Raw genomic sequence first — 26,737 nt, forward strand, 5'->3', positions numbered from 1 at the left:
CGTATGTTGGCATTTGTTATATCTTCGCCGGGAATCTTTAATTTTACCGGTTTCTTCAGCGTTCTTAAGTTCGGCATTTATTAATTCGAGGACGGGGCAAGTCGATGAAATTAATGAAACACTATTTCTGGTGGTATTCGTTTTATTGAGGTAAACTATCATTACGTCTAATGCTCAGGCCTGTTAATTTCAGTACTAAGACTAAGCACATTATCACCAAATAGAACAATCAAACCAAACTTTTTAAACGGGCAAAATTACAAAAAACAGTATGCAAAAATAGACATTTGAAGAAACCACACAAAAACCAACTGCTGCGACATCCTTTCTTTCACTCCTTAGAAAAAGGGACAGGGATTCCCAAGGCAAGGTAGAGGTTATTAAGGGATTTATGGATTTGCATTGATTTCGATTAGTAGGATAAATATAAAGTTAATAATGCAGTGGAGATAACGGTAGGATCTGGCACTGAGGGTAAGGAAAGTGAGCTAGAGTGTCATTACGAGGTCACTGCTCTCGTTACATCACAGAACTCCACTCAAGCCCTTGAGTATAATAACACTAAGGATATTTTTACAAGGATATTTCTAGAACTTCAAACCAACGGCTAGAAAAATGACATCTAATTCCGGAAGATGGAGCCTTTCCTCTAAATGACAGGCACTTAAATACAGTATTGTTGGTGCATGAGGAGCTTTCATATTTTCATAATCTTGTTGACTCGATCAATGAGGTGACTACAAACAAGTGAGATCGAGAAAATGTTTTAATACAATCCAACATACACCTGAAATTTAACTTAAGTGAAATTATAACAGTTACTGAACCACATAATGAAAGCACAAACATTTGCACCATGACAAGCTCCATGGTCTCATGAATACCAGTGGAAAACACTTCACTCCTCAAGCCAACACAAATTCAATCACACCATGTACATTTTGTTTATAAAACATCACAGAAGCTTGGCAATGCTAAATACTTCACATATTATAAGTATGAACACAAGATATTTTTGTTCCATTTCAAGACATTGGTCAGCAACACAAACCCTCCCACTCTCACAAAAGCTTAGCTAGGGAGGAATTAAGGTGCACACTCAACATCAGCAAACACTGCTGCTTCCCATATACACCAAGGAGCAAGAACTGTGCGTGAACTCCACATTTTACCATTAAGCCCAATATCTCAAAAAGCAGTTTTGAACATCAACAAAACTGCACCAAATCACATTGATTACTCACACAGTGACTGATTGCTTTGCATGGCCCCCTTGTAAATATAAATCAAGGACTTTTCTTCAAAACCTGATACCAGCAATTTAACAACTCTCTCAATATTTATGAAGTCTCTACACACATTGAAAATCCCTCATTTACATACCCCCCTCTTTCTTCTTGGCAGGCTCTCCAACAATTAAAAAGCGTGCAGTTAACAGCCCTTAAGGAACTGCAACTCAAAAGCAATCCGCTGATTATTTAGGGTTTATCATAAGGCTTGACGATGCGCTCATTCTTTCTCACACATTCTCTCTCACAAACACACTTTTCGCAATCGCACAATACAAGAAAAGGAGGCGAGTCTGAAACACTGAGAACGACAAGATTACATGGATTAAAAGTGTTGAGGGTTAGGGTTGACTCAAAAGAAGTACAAAGGGAAGCGTACTTGGGTTTGACAGGAATGTGGTCAATGAGCAGGGAGGATGATATCCTTAGATCATAAAAAGCATATGAACAAGATCAAAGCTTCTCCGGAGCACCGGCAGTGTTTCACTGACACGAGATCGACAACTTCATGTGTACTGGGGAAGTAGGGTAGGAGGCTTAATTGCTGCAGGACCAGGAAAGTAGGTTAAGGAGGATATTTTTAAAGGTAATATTCTCTCCTTTCACAAGGTCTCACACTTAACAGCTTAGCCAGAGGAGGCAGTCTGCTGTTCACTCTGCATGGTTAGCCGCTCCTTGTTCTGACGTACCATTTCAGCCCTACGCTCCTAGAATGAAAAATAATTTTTGTTCAGATTCATGCGCTGAAGAGTTTTCTACATTTTCTAAAAAACTATATAGAGGATATTTTGTGTTTGAGGGTCCAACTTGTACATATACATTGAAATACAGGGGATGAAATACAATATTTTCAATATTGTTGAAATACAATAATTTCAGCAGTACATGGGGTAACAAGGAAAAAGAATTCATGCAAAAAATAATTAAATGAGTCTAACAACAATCTGAACTATTACAATATTTCTACAACAGTTAGCTCAGGGAGCATATCTGCCCTCCATAATCAATCTGAATTCTCCGAGCTTGTTTAATACACAATATAACACAGTAACCAGACCAGTACTGTAATTTCCAAGCCAGTAAAAAATTGATCCCAGATGAAAAGTCCAATATTTACTGTTTAGGATAGTAATTTTTAGGAACATGTTAGCATTCACAAGCATAAGGAGAGTTTTCAAGTACTAGACATTTAAATCACCATCAATGAATATTAACAAGAGAATTTTAACTAAATTTGACAGGATTAAATTATCCTTTCCGTGTTATCCAAACTTAAATGTTTTCCTCAAGTGCATAATGAATTTAATATTTAATTAGAACATTCTTACCACCATTACATTTTCCCAAATAACATCCTCCGACCTAACTTGGCACTATCACATGTGGGTGGCATAGCTCTAAATAACACATGGAATTGCAAATTTAAAATGGAAGAATAAACGCATTGAAAATTTCTCCGTACACAAAGTCCATAATTTTATCTACACAATATTGACATTAAACGTTTTCACTTACACACATTTATGGTAAATTTTATGGCTCTATTTTAAATTTAACTGATGAAAATTCAATGGATATTTTTGAGAAACTGAATGGCTCTGATTAATAAATTATCTCTCAACAATTGATTCAATTATATGATGCACGACAGTCTAAAACAATTAGAGCAAGGATTCAAAGTAATGCTTTAAATTTCACTCAAACCCTGGAACTGGATAGTTGATAAGATAGTAACCAAGAATTTAAGACAAGAGGTTAAGGTTTAGGACACATGAATTCCATGCAATTATTTAAAATTATCCAAATTAGATAATACATGAATATGTACCAACCAAGAACTCTCAGATCAATTTACTTAATTTCTTTTCATCCACTGAACAAGATTGAAAAATCTTATGTCCACAAGTCTTCTAATTAAAGTACAACAATAGGTGGCAGAGATGAAACTTTTTCACAGAGAATAACCACAGTACAACTTTGCTATCCATTTTTTTTTATAATAAGGTCTGGATTTTAGATAAATATTTTAAATTTTTATTCAGTAGAATTTTTCAATTCATTCTAGCAGTTACTAGTAAATTAAAACTTAAGCTTCAATACCCGGCACATCATTTTAACAGATAAATTGAAGTCTGTACATGTATTAGTAAACAGCAAATTTCATTCAATTTCAGCCAAATGTTTGAAGTAGGTTCATGCAAATTATCCTTATCTATATTACTTGAGATTGACAGTAAAACAATGCAATAATATATATACACCATTGATATGGGCAACCAATGGAATATGGAGACTAATGTCTAAATGCCTACTGACACATGCACATTCAGCACATTAAAAAGCTAACTTGGCGGCAGGCGAAGTTATCCTATCAGTGTGAAATAAATGGCAAGAACTATGGACACACTTAAATAAATGCAGCTGAATTCTTTTCTATTTCAACATTTCCATTTTCCAACTACAAGCTGCAAGGAATGCTGCTTATCAGTGATCATACCAGTAAAAGCATGAATTACACAAGTCTTTTCTAAGGCAAAAAAATAACTGTATATTTCAATAACAGTGCTATAACATGATCACAATAACAGCAGGTTTTATGCTAAATTTTTGGATTAATCCAAGCATATGACATATGCAAATAATGAAATAACTGGAGTAAAATGCATATGGTCATGATTTCCCAAAATGCAATAAACTGCACTGGATTGAATTCTAAATTATATGACTTCAGGTTGACAAAAATATTTAACTAACTTTTGCTCTAAGCGCCAGTATTGCGTGAAATACTGTAAAATATTTTAATTGTTGTTTGCCCAACTATATTAACTTAAGTATTTCACTATCACCCAAATTATACAACTGGATCAACACTACGATAATATTATTATTAGTGATCTACCAGGTAAGGTAAATTTTGGATAGGCCCTTGGGTTGGGTCATACATTTCCTTGCCTCTCCTAGTAAAAGACAACCTGATATTCAACACTAATATAAAACTTTCAATTCTGCATACTTCCTTCTTCCATTCATAACATCCAAAATGCAGATTCTTTGCCTGCACCTTCCTTGCTTGCCTAGAATCCCTCTCATCAGCCTTAAACATACCTGATTGCAAACATATAAGATACTCATTTTCTATTCATTAATTTTACCCAATTTATTCCACCAAATGCCTTCTACCCCCACAACCAAATGTTATCTACCTCCATGGCCTTCAGTTTCGATTCCTTTAATATCTTTCCAGCTTGCCATTAAGTATGCCTGACCCTAAACTGTCATGTTCTCTACACCCAAAATTGCTGGCCTCATGCCTCAACCATCAAGTTCCACTATGTATTCTTTCCATATCTCTAGAATTGGGTTGGTGTAATCATTTTCCTGATGTATCATATAGTACTTTGAGAGTACGGATTTCCCATCCCAACTGCTCGTTAGTGATTTCACCTTCCTGTGCAGTGCACCCATTTCATCCTTCCTATGTAAATATTCCATATCCTCACACTGTATTCCACTATGCTTCTACCACACTATTGATTTCCTACCTCAAGTTTATTGTTCAATCCTTAATATTTTCTAATACCCCAACCTCATCTTTCTAGTGATCTGTACTGCAACCTGTATCTGTACTACCCCCACTATGGTGTTTAAATTAAAAGTTCATTATAATTAACCCCTGTCTCCTACAGAACACTATTGCTTTCTCCCCGCAGTAATTTCTTGTACCTAAAACATACGAACATACTCTTAGCCCACTAACTCACAGCTATCTCTCCTTTGTCTACCACCAAGATGCAATCCCCCCCCTTCAATATTAAATGCTTCCGTCCAGGAAAACCCCTAATTATTTCCACTAACTGTTCATATAAAATACTAGCAATAAGAATCTATTTAATGAATTAATGAAATTTAGGGTAATTGCAAGATCTTTCAAGAGCTATACTATATTTTTATAAGCAGCTGAATTCTCATTGCCATTCAACCATTAAGGATCTACTATACTAACTAAGCTTAGTAATCAGGAAATTGAAATTATTAGAATATAAAACAAAAGTACCTTCAATGGATGCATCACTTCAAGGCATGCTACACTTCATTCACACATCAAAAGGTGAAGGAAAATTCAGTGCCACCGAATATCTTAGCATTGGACACATACCTTTAAATTGATGATGGCAGTGACCAGATGTAACTGGATGCCACAGTTATGACCATAAAATTAACTGTTTAAATAAACACCGACCTGTTTCCTCAAAACCTCCAGTTTCTTCTCTAACTCCTTGATTCTTTTCTGCTCAGCTGCTTCCAATTTCTCTTGCAACTCCTTCTGGATTTCCATTTCATTTTTCTTCACCTGAGATTCAGCAGACAGCCTCACCTCCTGCAGCTTCAGTACATTCTGCTCACCCATTATGTACACAAATCATTAATATCATGCTGATGCAAATTAATTTATTTATTTGACTATATGACAACTAACTATTGAGAAATCTCCACTATGGGAAATTTTGATCATGCCTTTAAACTAAAAATGAAAATGTGTCATGACAATTGCGAAAACAAGGGGAAAATCAAATGGCAACCTGAACAGTTAAAAATTTTAATTTCCATACATTCAGAGTAAGAGACTGTCTTGCTATTTACCTTATGAATTTAACTAAGTATTTTCCTTTCAACTCAATGTAAGCAATGGTAATCAGAAAATGCACCATTACTCTGATGTAAAATGGGAGCCTACGACAAAAAACTACTGTAATTTCTAAGGAATGCTTTCTACATAACCACAAAAGGCAATTGTAGCATAATTATTTTTGACACACAGAAACTGAGACCATGAACATCACAAACTCAGCATTTCTTTTCGATTCAGCAGTATGCTAGGAGGAGTAAATATTTGAATGCCCTAGTTGAGACCCTATGCAATAATTTTAATCAATCAACACAGCAGAGAAGAATAAAAATGGGGAACGAATCAACGAATAAATATTTTTACTTAAATGAGATTGGATGACACTGAGCAAGTGCAGACTTCCATACCAACACTTGCGAGCCAATGAAATTAATATTCACCCATTTTTTTCATTAGGTCACAATGTTGCACCAACAGGTAATATTTCATGATTAGACATCTCGATGTATTTTCTATAGGTTTTCACATTCGCAATGCTCTATTGTTAACATTTGTACTCAGGAGAGTGCAACTGTTATAGCTTATTGGAGATGCATTTCAGTGAGCAATAAGGAATCATGAGAGTTATGCCCACTTGAAGTATTGTATTGAACTGGATGCCTTGGTTGAAATTTTAAAGGATTATAGAGATTATTTTGGATTTAGAACAAATGATGTATTTATGAATACACAAGAGAAAAATTCGTTTTCTCTCGCCATCACTTAAATTCCTCAAATGAAATTAGAGTTAACATAGTTATAAGCCAGAAGGTTGACTTGATAGGCGAGAGCCTCAACTAGTACTAAGTGCACAGGCAAAAAATCATGCTGTCTGAGTAAAGCTGAGGGTGCCCAGAGATATCCCTGGGAATCGAACCCAGGCCCTCCAGTCAGTAATCCAATGCTTTCCTGATTGTACCACTGCATCCCCCAAAAGAAGAAGTTAGAGTGAGTTTCTTCACACAATAAGATTCATAACCCAAACAACTAACTCCAGTATCATCTTAACTGTGCTACCCTTTCATTATAATGATACAGAGTGCATTTCTCACTAGGCAGAAATCACTTTTCACCTTATTAACAACTACTTATCCAAGGGCTAACAGTTGGTCAGAATGTCTATTTTTCTGTCCATATGGATCAATTATGGGACTTGCCAATATTTTTTATCGACCCAGTTAAAGATATTTTTTAGTTTATTTTTTCCTGAAGCATTAAAACTTCAAGACAGGTATATACTTGGAATAGGGGCCTAACCTCTTAAGGACACACTGGTATATGATGCATATTAACCAGTGAAATTGACCAAAGGATAGCCAAATCATGCAAAATAAAGCATATCTGAAAAGGCTTACTATTTCTAATTCTACTAAAGAATTACAGAAATATATTATTCATAATTATATTAAATATCTAATCTCCACACTACTGCTGTCAAGTATTGTAACATTAAGGACCACATTAGCCTGTATTTTTTTCACCACCTGAAAAATCTATTTTGTAAGTAATTCCAAAAGAGCTAGCCACTTGAATGAATTTCACATCAAACCAAAGGAACAAAAATGTTAGCAATTCAGAATCCTCTTCCATGAAAATTTTCATTGGGCAACTGACCACCACTTCCGATTTGTCATCTGAAAATCATCCGAGGAAGCTTCTATTTCCAACACTAACTCCAACAACATTCCCCCAAACCCTGCTGCTTCACCATAAATTAACATAATTCCAATAAGCAACACAAGAAACCTTATCAAACCCCTAACTACTTTCAGTTTACAAATTTTGATTACCTCTGAGAATTTTTCACTTACCAGCAAACATTTTCAAGGCCCAAGGCCTTTGGCAAGAAAAAATAAAAAAAGCTAATATCTGAAAAATTAAACCCACCAAAACCCAAAAATCAAATAACATCCGATAAATAATTCCCATCTTTCACAAATATTTATATATTAGAGATTTCAACCAATGAGCAGGCATAATGGGTCTGAAATGGTGAAAAATATCCCATCTATGAAACTTGTCTTGCCACAACACCTGTACCTCTAAAATTACTTGCCCAAGAAGGGCCGGTGAAAATTAAGACACCAAACAGAATTCTCTATCTCTTCCAAGGAAAATGTCACAAATCAACCAATTATGTGGAGCAAGAGAATAGTAAATGATTTATATTATCTCCAAGTTGTACTTCAATCAAAATCCCCTAATTTGAGGAACAATTTTACCACAACACCATTTTGTTTCTTAACTATCTTTGTCTAAAATAACATTTTTATAAGTCAAAATTTCCACTCCCATTTGGTTTAAGGATGGCTCATAATACGTAAATACGACCAAAAAATTTCAGAATGTTAGGAATATAGAAGAGGCCTCCGTTTAAAAAATTAAAAACATTTGGTCAAAACTTTCCACAACTTTGTTAATTATCAGAAGTAATTTTGGATTTTGGTAGAAATAGTTTTGCTCCCTGTAATGGGAATGAAAGTGGCAGAGCCAAAAATGGCTACGATATGAAGAGTTTTCTGATCGAGTATAGGCGAAACATTTTAAAGTTATCATGACTATAAAAACTTTTACTTAAGAAAACCTGCACTCTTTGGAAATAAATACACATGTACAGATATTCCTTGCTCTTATTACAAGCCATGCTTAAAAAATTGAAACTTTACTGCCTACCCTACACGCTACAAAACAAAATTTATTTTTTCCCCTGATACTTCATTAGACAAGATATTTTCTTGATTGGTGCCTCAAAATAGCAACGCTCTGCTTGCTCAGTTTTCAACTTGCATTAAACTAAGATGGAGTTGGTCATACATAAGTCAGGACAAAAGTGGCAAATTCGGGTATAAGCTTAATTGCATGAAAAGTCAATGAAAGGATATCAAATTGAATGGTTGAAATTTTTTCCCACATTAAGATCAAAACTTCAGTTGAATTCTTCCACAGCAAGGTGACATCAGTACAAAATCTCATTTTAATATTAATATGAATGCCAATTCAAGAAACAGCAATAACTTGATACATCATGTATTTTAAGGGCATATTCCCACTTTGGCCAAGTTACATATGAAATAGCTGCACAAAGTTTCCTCCAGGGAGTTTCTTTTTGAAGAAACAAATCAGATGTATGTCACAACTTGGAAAAATTTTCAGAACAAAAAATGTATACTAGAAATATGTAACAAAATACTAGATAAAATAAATTATACCAAGGTAGTTAAACTATGCAATAAAAACAGTGGAGGCAAACTAAACTTACATGACTGTGCAGCTTGTCTTTTTGTTCCTGCTCCAACTGCTCTCTCCTGTTTTGAGCAAGCTCCAGCTTGCCTTGAATTTGAGACTCAAGTTGTGTAATCTTCTCCTGCATACCATCACGTACTCGCTGAGAATACTCCTCCTAAATGCAGTAGCCATAACTTTCATGAGCCTTAAATATATTATAGAATTATTGTGGCTTACCTTAAAGGCTGGGACTGGAGAATTAAATATTCCCAGAGTCACAACCACTTACCTTGCCACACAATGCCAGTTCATCACAGCAGTACTCTCAAAACATATAATAAGCAGAAGGTAATATTCAAAACGTGAACTTAACATCAACATGCTCCAAAAGAATGAGCCATAACTTACAAAAGTTCAAAATGTTTTGCAGTATTGGATTTTCCTCAAAACCGAATAAATTAAAAGCTAATTTCTTTGTTTAAAAATATAAAAATGTAGTTCACAAAGTAACAAATAAAGTAGCTTCTGCTGAAATCACATATTCTTAAACATGCACCCAAACAAAGATATTAAAAAATGATTTCAAATAAGCGATTCATTCTTAAGTTTCAGTTTTTGTTGAAAATTAACAAAACTCTTTGTAAATGAAAATTATTTCTTAAAAATATCCCTGACAATCTAAAAGGCCAAATAAACAAATTAAAAATATAACTAATCAGGTGTAACTTAGAATATTAAGTGCAATCTGAAAAATGTTTAATGCACACTCACTAATTTTCACAACATACATGTAATGCATGGGTACAAGATGTCTTGCACAGCTTAAGTAACTTACATGGTCCCGGAGTCTCTCAATCATCTTTTTTATATTCTCATCCCTCTGTGCAGCAGCTGTCTTCAACTTTTCTTCAACAGCAGTCCTAACCTCTTCAGTTTGTTGCTCAAGGCTGAGACGGGTCTTTTCAACTGTTTCCAACTAAAAGAAAAGAATTGAGTTTCAAAAAAGAGGAGAGGCATTTCCGATTTTATAAAATATTATTCCTATTACCTCATATTACTATTGATGATGTTTCTCAAAAACAAGATGTCCTTATGTACCATAATACTTAATTACTAAAGGACCAATAGTCTAGGCATTGAGACCTTTCTAGTTTAGAATCTTCTCAATTTGGACCATCAGAAAAAACACTTAATATAACTCTAGGGTAAACAATATCTATGCAGAATTCCAAAACTAAACAGAGTGCCCCACGAGTACACTCTTATAAAATGAAAAACATCTTTCCATAGATTTCAGTATGTCCTGTTTTCATATTTCATCATCCGTCATGCAGAGCAAAAGTAAAAAAACACCCGAAGAGGCCCATGTATTCATAAAATTCTTTGAAACAATTAAAGGGATATTAACAATAATATATGCATAATGCAAGGCAGTAAAGAATACAACATCAACATAATGATTTAATTATCAACTGAAACTGTAAAAATGGAGGAACTTTATTAATCTGATAATATAAGAAAGAATGCCTCACATACTGTCAGTAGCTTAGTTGTAGTTATCACAATACAACTGAGTCATTTGACAGTTTTGAGCCACAGAAATAATTAAATATTAAATTACCATTTGGTTAACTTAAATAAGCATGGTATTTAATAACCACTACAAAGTTACCAATTGTATCTTTATTTCATAGAACCATTCCAAAGCACTTTCATAAATGCATACTGATTGATGCCTGGGATACGCAATTTGTGTGTCATTTAGGACAAAATATAATCTGAACAGCATGCTATATATGCTAACCTGAAAACTGACTTCACCCAAGTTTTGTGAATTAAAAAATTAGATAACTAATTTTAAAAAATCAATACAGATAATACATACATGATCTTTAAGTTTTGCCTTGAGATCGCTGAGATATGCTTCCCTCTTTCCAGTATGAGTCTCCATTTTCTGCTCTAAAGCATCACGTGTTTGAGAAATAAAAGCATTGGTCTGCTCATCTTTCTTCTTTGAAGCCTCTTCAATGCGAGACAACTTGGCAGCAAGTGTTGCAATTTTATTTGCTTCCAAAGACTGAAAATAAACATGTGCATTAAAGCTAATGTTAAATAAAAGCAGCTAGCGAATACACACTAAAACATGCAGTCAGCTAGCAAAATGCTTATGCATATATCTGTACATATTAGACACACGGTTTACCCTAAATTTCATGAAATTAAATCACAAACCAACCAAATCAAGTTTTAAATGTATGTAAATTCAAACAAACATCACAAACATACTACTCTGTTGGCATGGTACAATGGGTGTTCCCTGGATGTATAACATATTGAAAAATAATTTTCTACTTCCCGAGTTTAAGAGTACGTAAAACCATACAAGATTGTTCATTTACTCTCTAAAAGAATCACAGTAATCAACCCTTATGACCAGTTTGATGAGATATCCTGGGGCTCACCCTATGCTAAGACATATAATGTGAAATTCCTAAATATGGGACAATAGTGTGGGGGGAGGGAGGTAGCAGTTCTGTTCCTCACATCACCTGCAATTACCTAGTAAGAACTGGTTCTTTCTTTAGTCCTATGTCCACTGAATATGCAATGGGTCACATATTGAAACCATGCTTTAAAATTTCTCAAAATTGTAACACAATTAGAAACCATAGAATCTCTAAACATGGGAATGAGAAACATACAAAGACAAATATTGTATGCTCCCACACAGTTGCATGGTTTATATCACAGGAACTTGGTGAAATGAACTTTAAGAAATGTAGAGCTTTTTGAGAATTTCAAAGAAGTTACCTAGTAAAGAAGAGGATGATACTTTTACGAATTCAATAGACAAACTCAATCCTATTCTAATTTTTTTGCCCATATCAATCATCATTAGATGAAATTAAGTATAATATAAAATATCAATTACCCGACAACCAAGTAACCTCATGACAGATCAGATGATGGTTCTTCCCAGGAAAGGTTGGAGGAAGAAACGAGGAAGGATGAGGAATGTACAAATCTTACAACTCTGGAGTTTTTGTGACTTTCAGATTTTTTGCAACAAGCACAAGAACTAGCTCCTTTCATCAGTTAATATTTCAATGTGAAGCTCCGACAAAAATTTTATAATTGTCTATCACATGAGTCAAAAAAAAAATTCTGACGCCTTATCCAAAAAGTTTAAGTTGCGCAGAATTGTAGGGTGTTAAGCGAAGATGCCAATCAAATAACCATATAATGGGTGGAAAAACTATATTATTGTCAAAAGAAACAGCATATATCATAAAAACTGTCCCCAACCAAGTACACATGCCCAAAAGAATGCCATACAGGCATCTTAACAGGAATTTCACTTGTCTACAACATTTCAAACCTCAGAAGGTAACTATGAAAATAATGAATATGATAATTTAACTCGATATGCCATCATAATTAAAAGCGAAAACTTAATTGGATAATATACAGAGTGAAGCCTAAAATTGCATAATTCGCAAGAGGTATGTTATTACCTAACATTTAGCTACCTATATCAAACCTACAACCACTGTAACTTCTGGTATTGTTAAATGACTCAGGGACTGGAGAAACATCTTTCTGAACATTATAAAGGTAAGTCTTACATATATGGAAAGCAACAATGCTTGATTATGGCTGTTTCGATATAGGCAACGTTTACTCGACCCCATCCACCAGCTTTTCACACATCCTTTCCGATAGAGTATAGAATGACAGTCTTTAATAAATTCTATTGAGAGGAAGCTGAAATACACAATCTTCTCCCACTATTTCCCCTCAAGACAGGAATAACCCCCAATTGCATTTGAGCAGGTGCAAATAACCCATATAACTTATAATATCAACATCAAGAAACTTACTGTGAAATTAATTAAAATAAAATAAATTATCATACAAGGAATAATAAACAAAATGCGTTCATTACAAGGATTCTATAGAACTGTGAAAATGAATCCACAATTAACAGATTGCTTTCCATTTTTTCTCCAGTATTTCATTGTGTAATAGATTCATTAGCATACCAGTTAGCTTCTGCCAGTAATCTCGGATCTGAGGAAGCGGACTGGAATATCACCGACACTAGTATTTAATAATATAAAAATCCATTTTCAATGGAAAACTAAACACAATAGTAAAAGTAAATGAACTAACGTAGACCAACCTAAAGAGCCTACACTGAAATACACAACAGTGAATTGAGTGCTACTAAATCTGAATAAAATACGCCAACAAAGTAAAACTGTCATTTATGAACAAACACCGATTAGCAAATATCCTAAACTTCTACCCTGTGGTCACCAACATTATGGCTGTCACCCTAACTAACTGTCAATAAGAGCTCAAAATATGTAATCATCTTCTAACCTTAAACTGCTACTTTCTTCATGATTCACACACAAGTGAAAGAATCAACAGCTCATTAAAACTTTTCACTTACTTTGCACACAATTTCCAATCAACCATTGGTTTCTTGGTCAATAGCAGACACTTTTTTGTTTTTTAATTTTTAGTTTGACTCTGGCTTAAAGAAGTGGAAGTGGCAATCAAAATCTTAAATGAAAAAGTTTACAAACTATGGCTTTAACATCATGCTATATAGCGTTACACGCATAAAACACCCATCAATGTGGAAAACGGATTGCTTTCAGATGAGAGTGCATTTGAATGTTCCATAAATTAATCAGTAGAAAAACATGCCAATTATGCAACAAAACCAAATTGCTGGGAAAATAGATTAAGTGTAAGTACATCTAGGCTTGGCCAAGAGTACATTGGCCACATCCAAAGGGACAAATCCTTAATTTCATCAAAGCAGGAACCAAGAGCAGAGATAATAAAATACATGAATAATCCACAGAGTCCAAAACTGATTTTACAAGTTGCAGCAGCATAGGATTGAAGGCATTCCCTACCCATTTCCATAAATTTACGCAGAAGCTTCACAAAAAGAATTAAACATAGATGACGATCATGATTACACATAGCCACAAACACTCAAAAGCCAGAAATTCATTTGCTGATCATCAAATATCTAATAAAAACTACCTGTCACCAAGTAAAAACCTGGATCAACAAAGCATTATTATGGTAATGAAACTAAATAGTTGGTTTTGGTTTTGTTTCCCATTCAATACTCCTCTCAAATGATTACTGCCAGAGAGGATGGAATTAAAGGATTAAATCTCAATCTCAGTATATGTTATTACTGCACATTATCTTTAAAAAATGGGTATTGACTTTAAAAAACCATTAGAGTAGTTTCAAGATTTTTTCTCATCCAATCCATGGCACCATGCCAAAATTATATTGTTCCCATCAGATGCAATAAGTTTATGTCACTTGACAATTGCCCCAATGGAAACTAGCCATATGTTGGATTTAAACCTAGTATTTAAGGTGCAAAATTAAGTGATGCTAAAGGTGTAAGTTAACGGCATTATAAGAAATGTGAAAATATCACCGCTATAGCAATAATTTATTCCTCTTACAGCAACAGAAAACTCACAAAAGTTATAATATTGAAGGAAGGTCCTAGAATGCACTTTCCATGACTTAAATAAAAGTCATTTCTTGGTTTATAAAACAGCTGACAGAATCCAATTCTGTTGGAATCCAAAATGTTGTCTCAATCTTAAGTTATTTCCGTTAAGTCATTTCTGAATCTAAGGCATCCAAATGTAAAGCTAATCTTGCAGAAATTCTGAGATAGACACAGGTTAATTTTTCTCCCAATGTAAGGGAAATTAAACTAGACTAGGGGCGGAACTGTGAAGAAGATTCTCCCATTCTCACAAACACTCCCAGTATTGATATCAGTTTACAAAACGCACCTATCGAAACTAAAGAGAGCCAAGAATATGCCAATAGGTGACAACCATAAGCAAGAAAATGAGAATGGCCACAGAGGTCAATTCCTCTTGTATGATACCAAATACATTTTATTGAACATGAGATTTATGATTTGTTCACCATGGAAATGACCTTTGAGCATATTTTTCTGAAATCATACAATAAATTTCAACAGTCATTAGGATTTTTCCATGATGAATCTAAATTTTATGTGCTAAATCAAAGGAATATCAGTTTGAGGATCATTTCAAGTAAGAATATTTCTACTAAAGCATTGCTTTTGCTAGAGAGGTTTATTTTGAGGTTATCTATAATGATCCAATAATAGGAAAATACTTTAAATATGAACTACAGAAGTCCCAAAAACTTTTAATAAACGATCTTCTATTGCAGTTATGCTTGCAAACCCACAACAAAACACACAATACTAATGATAATAAAAATCTGGTTTCCCAATTTATACCAATTTAATGGCCACCCAAGCATATATTAGTCCATTTTCTAGTATTTATTCATTCTATGAATTACCAAACACTAAATAGTTTAAACAAGAGACACACTAGTCTGTAAGAGATGCAGTGCACTAATTCCAGTTATCAAAAATCATGCTAAACTCTAGCACTGAAAGTATTAATGACTGGATGAATATAACTAAAATCAAATTGTCAGGAAAATTTAAATAATTTCTAGGAAATCTAAAGATATTGTGACATTTTCTTACCTGCCTCCGTTCCTCAGCAGCCTTTAGCTTTTCGGTAATATTCTCAGCCGAAATGGGCTTGGTTGATGGGGGTGATGGGGGCCTCTTTGGTGGAGTCTCTGATATTGGCTCAGCTAATATTACCTCATACCTCAAACCTCCCTTAGATTTTTCTTGGCAGCGTATTTCAGTGGCTAAAAATTTTAGAAGGAAACAATGAGTTGAGAATGATAAAAAAATTATGCAAAAAGTAATGCTCAATAAAGTTTCTCCTTAATTATATATTCATTGGGTGCACTTGAAGCTTTAAAATCAACACATTTCAAATAATTATCACAACACACACTATATTACACCAATGTGCGATGAACAGCCCCAACATAACCAGTATAACAGACTTTCAACCAAAATATCAAAATTTGAGATGATAGCATTCACAGGTTTTAATGGAAAATATTTCCCCAATTGCAATAGGTCATTCACCTTCCTCACTTCATTGATAATCAAGGCCAATATACAATGAATTGTGGTAATAAAAAATTAACGTGATAAGTGGAGCCCTGCCAAAATGGTGGAAATACAAGAAAGGGCGAGACGTTTTGGGTTGGGGAATTTCAGGATCAAGGAGTTGGGGGAAGAAGGAGGACCCATGGTGCGTCGTGTGTTGCAGGCCCGCCGGGGGCATCCGCTATCGATCTCGGTGGGCGGCGCCGCTCAGTCTATGCCAGACATGACGTCACCGACGCCCAGACTGGCGCTGGAGGGCGATCGCGAACATGGGAGGGGTTGGGTGGACCTGCGGGCTGAATAAGTGAGTGGTGTGGGGTGGCCACCACGGCCCGCGGGGCGGGGGCCCATGCTAAGGGAAAGCCCATCTGCCGTGCCGTTCACGGCCATTGCCACATGTCGCGAACAACTAAAACCAACATTAACGAGGACCGGCCGGCAACACACTAGAAATCACCCATCCCAACCTGCGGTGCGATGACAACACGATTGAATCTCAGCATCCGACACTTACTCCCGAAGAGGAGCTATCGTTAAACTCTTCAACGGAAACGATGAACGGAAGGGACCGGCAAAAATCACGAGTAGGAAGTTAAGAAAATTTGCACAAAGAAATAACGGGGTACTTACTGATGAACTTCACTTTCTTGGGTTGCTTGGATCGCGGCTTTGTCTTCGCCTTCTTCAGAGGCAACGCCCCTCGGCGATCTGTAAACGCACACACAAAACTTCGAAGTCGGAACAAGTAACCACCGCCACAAGCACAGCAACAGTTGTATGCAACAAGCAGAGGGTTATCCCCTAACCAGAGGAATGAATCCAGGGGGAACACAAAGCGACCAATTTCAAATAAGGATACCAAACGTTGGCAAATAACAACTCCAAATCTAGAAAAAACGCGAGGCAAAATAAACTGGACATTGATGTAAGAAGCGAGAAATCAAATTCACCGGAACACAAAAAAGTGATTTCAAACAAGCACAAAAAGCGTTTCCAAAAGAGATGAAGCCACTCGAAGTGAAATCACATGAGGAAGGCTAGTAAATGCAAAGCGAAACTGAGTTAACAATTCCTAGTTTAAAGAACATGACTAGGAATGGAAAACAATGAAAGCTTAATGAAATAAGACTACAAAATGAAAGAATCATTCCTCCATATCCCTGCAGTAATGCCTACAGTTACCTGCGACCATTGGCGCACGACATGTCTGGCAAAAGCACTGCAGCACGGAATTCTTCACTAGACCTATCAACATGACGGTGTGCCCCGCGGCTTAACAAAACTTCTAATCTTGTAAAGAGACAAGTGCCTATGGCCGGGAAAAGAGCGGGGTGGAGATGCTGTAGACGCAAGGGCCCGGCGTAATGAGGAGCGAGCCGTTGATGCAATTGAAAAAGGATGGCCGGGTCCCCTTGCTTCCTTCCCTCTCTCTTTCCTTTCCCTTTCTCCTCCGTCCTTCCTTGGCGCACCCCAGCCGCACAGTGACGCCGGGAGGGCGCCGCGGCGCTCCTCGCCCGGTTACGCCCCCTCCCGGACGCCCTCCCTTGCCCACCCCAACCGACCAACCCGAAAACGACGTCTCCCCCAACCCCTATACCAATCGATGGCACCGGTCGATACCACGTCCAGCTCTGGCAACGCTGCAAGCGCCGTCACAGTAAGCAGGCGCAAGAGAGTTGAATAAGACAAGGAGTGAGAGAGAAAGATGACCCTCAAGAAAGGAAGGGGAGAATGGAATCCCCCATTCCTAAATACAACAATCTTCTTCCCCTCATATGCAAACATTTAAGACAGTACATTTGGGTAGAAGTTCTCAGCACATCACACGGATCCACCCTCCAAGGCTACCATGAGAGCGGATAAGATGTGCACTTGAAAGAGAATCCCGGTGACGAATTCTTACAAATTATAAAATAATTTTTTTCGACATAACGCATCCCAAAGTATAGCACATGAAACTCGAGGGAAAAGTTTTGAACAAAAGTTTCACCGGACAATAAAACATGCCAATTCTGGCTAAATTATTACCAGCTACGGAACCCTAGCGGTCAACGAGTACGCTTGCTCATATCGTCTCTCAATGTTTCTAATCATAGTAAATAGCATATTAGCCAAATGCCCGCAAATTAAAAAACCTTTAAATTCACAGGGGATGGCAATGTCAGAGTTGCGTTAATATATTAACACGAATTTCAAAACAAAAACTACTGGTGAAATAATTTTTTTCACTCCAAATCAAAAGTTTTAACACTAAGACAAGAACTCCCGAGATATGAACGTAGCCACTTGGAAATAACTTGAATCCATTGTATCGCTATACTAATAGTTGCAGATTATATTTCATTAATGCTTGTGCTGGGTGCCGGTCGAATTTACGGAAAAAGTTACATTATAAGGAAAATAAAGTGACAAGAATTAACGTGGTATTAATCTACATCTTAACAATCTCTACCTGAAAGCGTCTCATGATTTTACCGTACGAAATGAATAGATCAGGATAGCTCTATAGTATGCCCGACTCAACCATCTCAAAATATACGTTATGAAATGTTCACAGATGCGAGAAACAAGTCAGTGGATAAATATTCACATCCAAACAATTTTTAAAAACTTAACTCGATAGCTATTGAATTTCCACAGCTTAGCTCATCAATGGAAATTCCGCGATTCTTCAATATCAAAAAATTCACAATTTTGGATTCGCATACGTGTCGTGTTTTACGCGCGAGTGCAATTACCAGTACATGGCTTCCGAAATGGATACCCTCGGATTCATAAATTAGGATATTAATAGCTACGTTAGCCTCAAAAATTCCGCAGTGCGAAGAGAAGGCGCGGGCAACAATGAAACTACACCTCAAAAAATTACATTCCAAGACCAATGTTACCGACGAATACGGTGTTTTCATTAATTAGCCGAAGCAAGTTTTTACGAATCCCAAAGCCAATCTATATTCCGTTACATTCTTGAGCTTACATATAGCGCAATTCATCAAGACGTATAGAAAGGAATTAATCTAACTGAATGATTCAGAAAGGAAGACAAACGACCTTGATTACACTAATCGGAGATCTTGCAATCTCAATTATCCTTCGGGTAACGGAAGCGAAGTGCAATTAACAGGACCGAAATGATCATAATGTCACTTTTACAAGCAATGATTTTCTCGTCTTGTGAAAAGCGAAATGCATAAATGTTTCAATACCAATGCGGCACCAAAGTTCGAAGACGATTCGTGAATGATAATGATTTATGAAAACGACAAACCAAAATTTTTGTTATCATCCTCATAGTTTACCTACCATTATTACAAAATAACGGCAAGTGGCAAGTTATAGTTTTCCTCCGGGATAAAATTTTCATTCAGGCGTGAAGTGAACCGTATAAAAACAGACGTTGCGCGTCAACTGACTTTATGTAAAATTCGCGACGCATACTGCAACATATACAAAGCGTTTTAAATTAAATATTGGACGTTGAGTTGTCGGTTTTATGATTAATTGCAAATTAATGTGCCAATGCAGCCCACACTATATTTTGTCTACTTTATAACCTTAGGCAAACTGATGTCAATTGAGATATATCTAAGGGCAAAAACTTAATTACGCGAATACTTCACAGTCGCGCTGCGAAAAAATATCGACCGGTGGCTAGCCTGGCCACACGGTATTCAGCATTCAAGAATTAATTCATCACTGACGGAGTGCAAACTGGAACACGCGAAAAGAACCATGCAAAAGAAATTATCATATCAAGAATTTAAAATGAAACTAAAATAAAAAAAGAATAGAAAATCGAAAAATGAAACCAATGCACTGATACTTGACAGGAAAATGGGGATTTTTTGGAAAATCAAACGGCTTCAGCTAAACGCCATGATATTACGGTCGCTGGAAGGGATTTCTTTTAGGCGAGACAGCTGTCTATTGTCACAACAGCTGCCTCCATATAGCACCGGCCCAGGGTATTCAGTTGACTGCTCTTTCACAACCGAGACAGAAAGGGAGTCTCTCTCTCCGGTATTTTCTACAAGTCCAATCGAAAAACTACTAGGGCTCGAAATAAATGCGGTGCAGATGTAGTTGGGGTGCGAACTATCGATTTCCAATACATTTTGTAAGAGCACACAAAATGAATTTTCTTTTCAGTTCAAAGATGATAATTCATGAACAGGTAAAAATGTACCAGTAATGACAAACCCGTGAAACAAACTGACTTCGAACGATGGAGGACATTTGGCCTAAATAAGTCCACCCACAACTGTAGGAGGTAATTAGTTACCAGGTCAAGAATGGATTTATCTGCTTGCTCCTTTCTCCAAACTAGATACCGAGACTTACATCATTTCACTTCCTGATCCTGCCAAAGAGGGAAAACTACGCTCAAATGCGTCTAGCCGACAGAATCCAGGATACTGGAAAAAAAATCCGATGTACACCCACGAAAGAACACCTGGGCGAAAGGGAAGGTGCGTGGAGAGGTAGAGGGAGGAGAGGAGAGCGGGGAAAGGAGGGAAAGATCCGCAGCAGACTCCCTGACCTACCTTCCTTGTCCATGGTGGCTGAAGGAGAAGACATCGATACAGTCTGCCAAGGGGTGATGGGCGGATTCGCGGTTGTAGACGACTGGCAGGATGCTCCCTGGTCCTGAGATGGCTACTGCAACGGTCGGGGCTCGTCGACTGTGGCTGCAGGGAAGAGAGAGACAGGCTTTGAGCGAAGCCAAAGGGTGGAGTAGTGTGAGAGGTGCGCCGGCGATGAGGGCGAAGGGGGGGCTGCGGAGAACAGGGGGCAAGCGGAGGGGAGCCTGTACGAGAGCGGGGAAAAGCGAGAGTAGATGGGCGGTGAGGGGGGAGGACACATACGAAAGTGGGAGCGAAATGCCGACACGGCACCGGGCGAAAGGACTGGCGGAAGGGGGGGCGGGGAGAACACGGTAGGGTAGGGGGGCACGATTTTGGGAGCAACGAAACGAGATGCTCAATTATGAAGCGAAACGTCTTGTCTTCCACCAAACCCTCGCTCCTGTTGTGTGATTCACAGCCTGCCTACGGCATACCTGCCAAAATGCAGGTAATCGAATGAAGGTTAATAATCGCCAAGGTTGACACGCGCTTGAATGAGAGGCACCTACTCAAAAGCGAACACACTGCGTTCAGTCAAGAAAGCAGGTGGAATGCCCAACAAAAAAAACAGCACTTAAAAAAAATGAAATACAATAACAACGAATAAACAACGTATCCAAAAAGTCGACTCGTCCCGGATAGGTTATCAAAAAATGAGCATGGAAATTTTTAGAGAGCTGGTCGATGGTGAATTAATGTGTAGGACATTGTTATTCCTTAATGAATTCGTGCGCAGTTCCTGACCAATTGCAGCTCTTTCGGTTAAACAAACACGTGAATCGGGGAGAATATGAAATAAACGTGACCTGGATTTAAGATATGGCTGCAACTTAGGTCTTGAAATCAAATTGGAAAATCTTTCTCTCTTGTTTGTTCTTTAAAAAATTGCACGTTTTCCACTGAAACTGATTCGACCCTGTGCCATCGTCCATGCAATCTGCGAAACTCTAAAACTAAGTTCTTCCCTCGACTGAAATTCTAATTTAAAGAATTAAACATTTTTTTGTTGTGTCCAAAATCAATAAAATTACTTTAAACACAACTTATTATTTAATGTGAAAGATGATTTTACACTTCCGAAAGACAAACTCTGCACACGTCAGTAACTGTCGCTTGGATCGCTACATCAGTCAAGAATTACCGCATAATAGCTACAAAATGCTTGATGGAATACGTACACACACAAGCCTAAGGCGAACGATCGAAGTAGGGCCAAAGGCCTATAGGAAGCGCAAGGCAGTCACACGAGTATACAGCCAGACAGACAGGTGCAGGGCGTTAAGGTAAAGTTGGAGGAGGGCGAGGGGAGACACTGAGTGGACGAGGAAGCCCCCCGCCCCCGAAACGAGGGCAGGACTGGGCCAAGCACCGCGAGCAGTGACACTCAAAGGCTGATTCGGCGTCGACTGACTCCTAGGGCACATTAATAATATTCCTTATTTAATAAAAGAACTATGGCACTTTGTATGCACCGTGAAAATTTATTACTATCAATTGCAGTAACAGCTTACTTCAGTGATCCTTTTGAGTTATGCGTTCCAAAAATTCAATATGGTTTTTACAATGAAAACTGCCAAGTGAAAATTTAATTTTATTGAAACCACACATTGATTAAAATTGCCATATACCTGTATATTAAAGATGACTATTTAACAAACAATGCTGTCAATGACAGTAAGATGCTATTTCTCGTATCTTGATATCATTCAGCCAAAATTAAAAAAGGGCAACCCTATTTCAATTAAAATTTAACAAAAAAACCATATGTTATCAAAAAATATAAATCACAAAGGTCAAGTCACACAGGATTCCATAAAACTATTCATTTGCATGTGATATTTTATTGTTCTCTGAAGAGATATTAAAAAAGATACCACATTTTCACTGATATTTCCTCCCTCTAAATGTATTACATCATGAAATGTATAAATTTAATTACTATAATGTCAAAACTAAATTACTAATTACTCAAGAGAGTGGAGCAATTGTGAATCACTGAGAGGAAAAGAATTAATTGCAATATTATTTTTTTAAATTAACTACATAAGTGTTAACATTCCTAACTGTCAAAGACATGCTATACGATAAAAATCAGTGGCTCTTAAAGCTCATGTTTTCAATCTTCAACCTGAGTCCAGGTAGTACTTAAAATCAGTGTTATTTGGGTAAAAGCAGTGATTTTCTTGAAATATTTGCAACCCACATCCAAAACAGGAAGATCATATCTATACATCAGGCTAATTAACACACTAATAGAAGTTTTTATTCCCCAGAAGCCCTACCCCAACCCCAAATGTAATTAATATTTTAAAAAGTTAGGGCTTATAATATCATACACTAGGAATATGAACACACAATATAGACAGTGAAAACTTACATACCTACATACAGAGGGTTGATACGCAAGGTAAAGAAACTTGGTCACTAAAGCAAGGTGATAGTTGGATATTGAAAGCTTTTGAGATATGGGTGAAGAGAAGGATGGAAAAATTAAAATAACCAGAAAGTAAAACAAATGAAGTGAAACTGGAAACATGCATTGTGGGGACGACAGAGGATTGTTGAGAGAAATCAAAAGGAGTCAGGAAAGATGGATTCAGATAATTTTGATTGGTAATAGGATGTTAAAGACTGTGATAAGGGGATAAAATTAGGATTAATAACATAGCAGACGGAATAAGATAGACATGCTGGACAGAATAAAGGTAGGTATAATGTATGTAGTATTGAAGAATGGTTTTATTACAGTGTGGGTTCAGGTTGTCTTGGACGAGGTTATGAAATTTAGGGGAGTAAGCTTTGAGTCCATCCAAACTGTACCTTAAATGGTAAGCTACAAAATGACACCAGGATAAAAATGAGAATTTTTAAAATCAAAAACTTGAAAAAATCCTTTAATTAATGAAATAGTATCTCTCACTCTAATAGCTACTAGTTATGATAGATGCTTTGGCCCATGAGGTACACATGAAGCTTTACAAATAAAAGAGTTTACATAACTAGCATATTCTATGGAATTGGCCCAACAATGGACATTTACACATTATGAGAAAAGCAAAAATCACACGCTAGGAGACTAGGCTTAGACTCCACTTGCAACAAAAAATGCAAATAATAATTAAATTAAACTAAAGAATTTTTGAGCCAATGCCTGGGTGAGACAGTACTCTATTTCCATTTCAGCATCAGCTTAAACCATATATTCCAATTTGAATACAAGACAAAGTAAACTTTACTTTAAAACATAGAGCAGTTCTAATAAATGGCAATCAATATGATAGCCATTAACCTACAAACCCTCAACTGCTATTTTTCTACCATTAGGCTTTGCAATTTATAATGAAATGATTTCAGTTACTTAATGATCTAAACACTTTTAAAACCAAACACTCCATGTAAATACATGCGCAGGAGAAAATATTTATCATGGAATGTAAATCTGCTGGTATACAACTGACAGTCTATCAATGGTATTTTGACCGGAAATCATACCTTTTTTTAATCAAATCATGTTTCTATGTAATATGACTAGTTTGCCATGGTTTGAATTAACTCTCTCTGAAATTCAAGTTTTTAAAATCACTCATCTGTGAATTCATAAACCTAGCACATAACGCTAATTCCAAATAAAAAATTAGGCCCCAAACAAACTGCTAATCCATCAACAATACACATACTCCCACTTAATGTCACATTATGGCTAGAGTGAACCAAAATTAATGATAAAAAGGTATCCTTCGCACCAACATGTATGTCCTTAAATGAGAGCAATCACATGTGAACCAACAACAATATCAACCAACCAATATCAGTGAACCAACAACATATTAAGACCAAAATTGAAGGAGGAAGGCACCGACAAACTTCCTAATACTTTAGAAAATACTTTAATAAAGAAAAAAGACTTTTTGCGGCATTGAACTCTTTCTATAAACAGACCAAACCAACCACCTGCCAGTGAAAGCCATTTTCTAATTTGTAATATATTTCAAAAACAGGAAAATCGAAGTCAGTTAACAATTAAATTGTACAAAATATACTATCTATTTGAACACATCGCCAATATTTTATTATCAATGACTGCCTGGCACTATGAGAAAAAAACCATTTATCATCTGATCAACTATTTTCAGTCATCGTTTTTAGACTGATATAGTCAGGAAATACTAACAAGTTTCTCAATCGGCATTGATATTTATAAAATACATTCAAATAGAATTTGCACTTTGCATTTAAAAATTATCCACCGAACAAGTTGTCTACAAGGCACTTCTAAATAAAATTTTAAATGTGTCTCACAATTATGGAAGCACTGCTTAACAGTAATGACTACTATTCCACTGATACCTCACTGACTTAAATAAAATTATGTAGTTTCTATGACATCAGAAATAAGGAGGGAAAGTGCTGTTGATACACAATTCATTCCAGTTATTACAACCATTCTACAGCGAAAACAGTCCTATAAATAATGACATGGTCCCGTCTATTAACACATAAATTCGATCTAAAATACTATTAAAATCTCCATGCATTTAGGTATTAAACCGATAAACATTCTCAGCAAAAAATATTGAAACATTAGTAAAAAGAAAATAAATTGTCTGTTGACCCATATTTATAGCAATATGTATCAAAATAAATCGAAAAACACACATATTGATATTTAACGCCGAAGTACACGGCTCCGGTAAACGTAAAATGAATGCTGGAGCAGACTACCACGACCTGGCATGTAACAGAAATCCCGTTTCATAATATGCCTTCCTAACTAAACGCTGGCAGTTAACTTTTCAAAAGCCCAAAATATTAAATGGAAACATCAAAACGTATCTACTTTTTGACGGAAAGTTCACTGCCCTCACAAGTATCGCATTTTTCATAATCCTGCTCTAGTTGCTTCATGTCTCGTCGGACAAAAACGGAATTTTGAAAAAAACTGCGAAAATCCCAGTATAGGATAAATAGAAGAAATATTATAATCAAAACATCAAACCATTGAAAATGCTCAAAGCAAAATTTTCAAATGCGCATTATTGATACATTTATTTAACTAATTATTTTAGCACCAAGTACACGAGTTATGACAATATCGCCCACACTAACGAAGTAACGGTCAAGAAATTGCGTGCAAACGAAAGTCATCGCCACGAAGTAGCGTGTTTAGTTAAACGTAAATAATATGTTTCCGCAACATTAAATTTCCTCAGTTTGAGAAGTTGAATTGATGTTCCTACAGAAATATCACACTCATATGACCAAAGGTGAAACGCAATGACAGTATACGAAGCAAATGTCATCGTGCACCGGGTGTACCCAAATATTAAGTTATGTAGGTAGATTTTCTGACATAAACACCATCCTAAAATATAATAAGTTACCTGTAAATTAATCACAGTTTTGTCTTTTAAGAATAAGCTCTACCTAGCATTCATAAACCCCTAACAACATTTAGCAACAAGTGGAACGAAAAATCACATGCACACCATGTTGAATGTTATTATCATTTGTGTAACGGACATAACAACTAAATTGCATAAGAATATTCCCAAGGATCATGAAATCGCACGAACATATGACGTCAACCAGTTCCTTCTAGAGAAAAGTTCATAGCACGATTAGTTAGCAAAATGCTATCCCCCATTATTTGAATCTACTAACGGACTAGAGACCCACGCCACCGTTGTCCAGCAATCGTTGCCTGCCCAAAACTCTTTACATTCAAACACACTGCTAATAAAAACATACTAACCTTCAAGTGGATTCTTCGGATGAAGTGGATAACTTCACAAACACACGAGACCACAGAGAGAGCCAATTCACAAGAGAACCTCGCAGTGACGGAATGCAACAG

At 36.4% G+C, this 26,737-nt stretch overlaps 1 protein-coding gene across 4 annotated transcripts; it reads right to left on the reverse strand.

The window, feature by feature from the left end:
- Positions 1-130: 130 nt before the first annotated feature.
- On the reverse strand, positions 131-26,737 carry stai (stathmin). 4 transcript variants are annotated; one of them, XM_071592956.1, is made up of 8 exons: positions 26,636-26,737; positions 20,803-20,946; positions 15,773-15,945; positions 11,066-11,257; positions 10,016-10,156; positions 9,215-9,355; positions 5,530-5,685; positions 131-1,996 (listed from the first exon to the last, which is right to left on the reverse strand). In XM_071592956.1, exons 2-8 carry the CDS (start codon positions 20,834-20,836, stop codon positions 1,916-1,918), a joined length of 918 nt encoding a protein of 305 aa, XP_071449057.1. In that variant the 5' UTR covers positions 20,837-20,946; positions 26,636-26,737; the 3' UTR covers positions 131-1,915. The 4 variants fall into 4 exon arrangements, with proteins under 4 accessions (XP_071449057.1, XP_071449049.1, XP_071449064.1 ...); XM_071592948.1 differs by lacking the exons at positions 20,803-20,946; positions 26,636-26,737 and adding exons at positions 16,889-16,966; positions 17,441-17,755; XM_071592963.1 differs by lacking the exon at positions 26,636-26,737 and having other exon boundaries at positions 20,803-20,999.

The sequence above is a fragment of the Hetaerina americana genome, unplaced genomic scaffold (assembly GCF_022747635.1).
Source record: "Hetaerina americana unplaced genomic scaffold, ioHetAmer1.1.p SCAF_1, whole genome shotgun sequence".
In the NCBI taxonomy this organism is placed as follows: Eukaryota; Metazoa; Arthropoda; class Insecta; order Odonata; family Calopterygidae; genus Hetaerina; species Hetaerina americana.

Coding starts and splice junctions, on each gene's coding strand:
- stai (XM_071592948.1), bottom strand. CDS start 17,513: ATGTTGATAGGTCTAGTGAAGAATTCCGTGCTGCAGTGCTTTTGCCAG. Junction 15,946..16,888: donor CAAGAAAGTGAAGTTCATCA/GTAAGTACCCCG, acceptor TAAAATTTTTAG/CCACTGAAATACGCTGCCAA. Junction 9,356..10,015: donor TTGAGAGACTCCGGGACCAT/GTAAGTTACTTA, acceptor TACTGCATTTAG/GAGGAGTATTCTCAGCGAGT.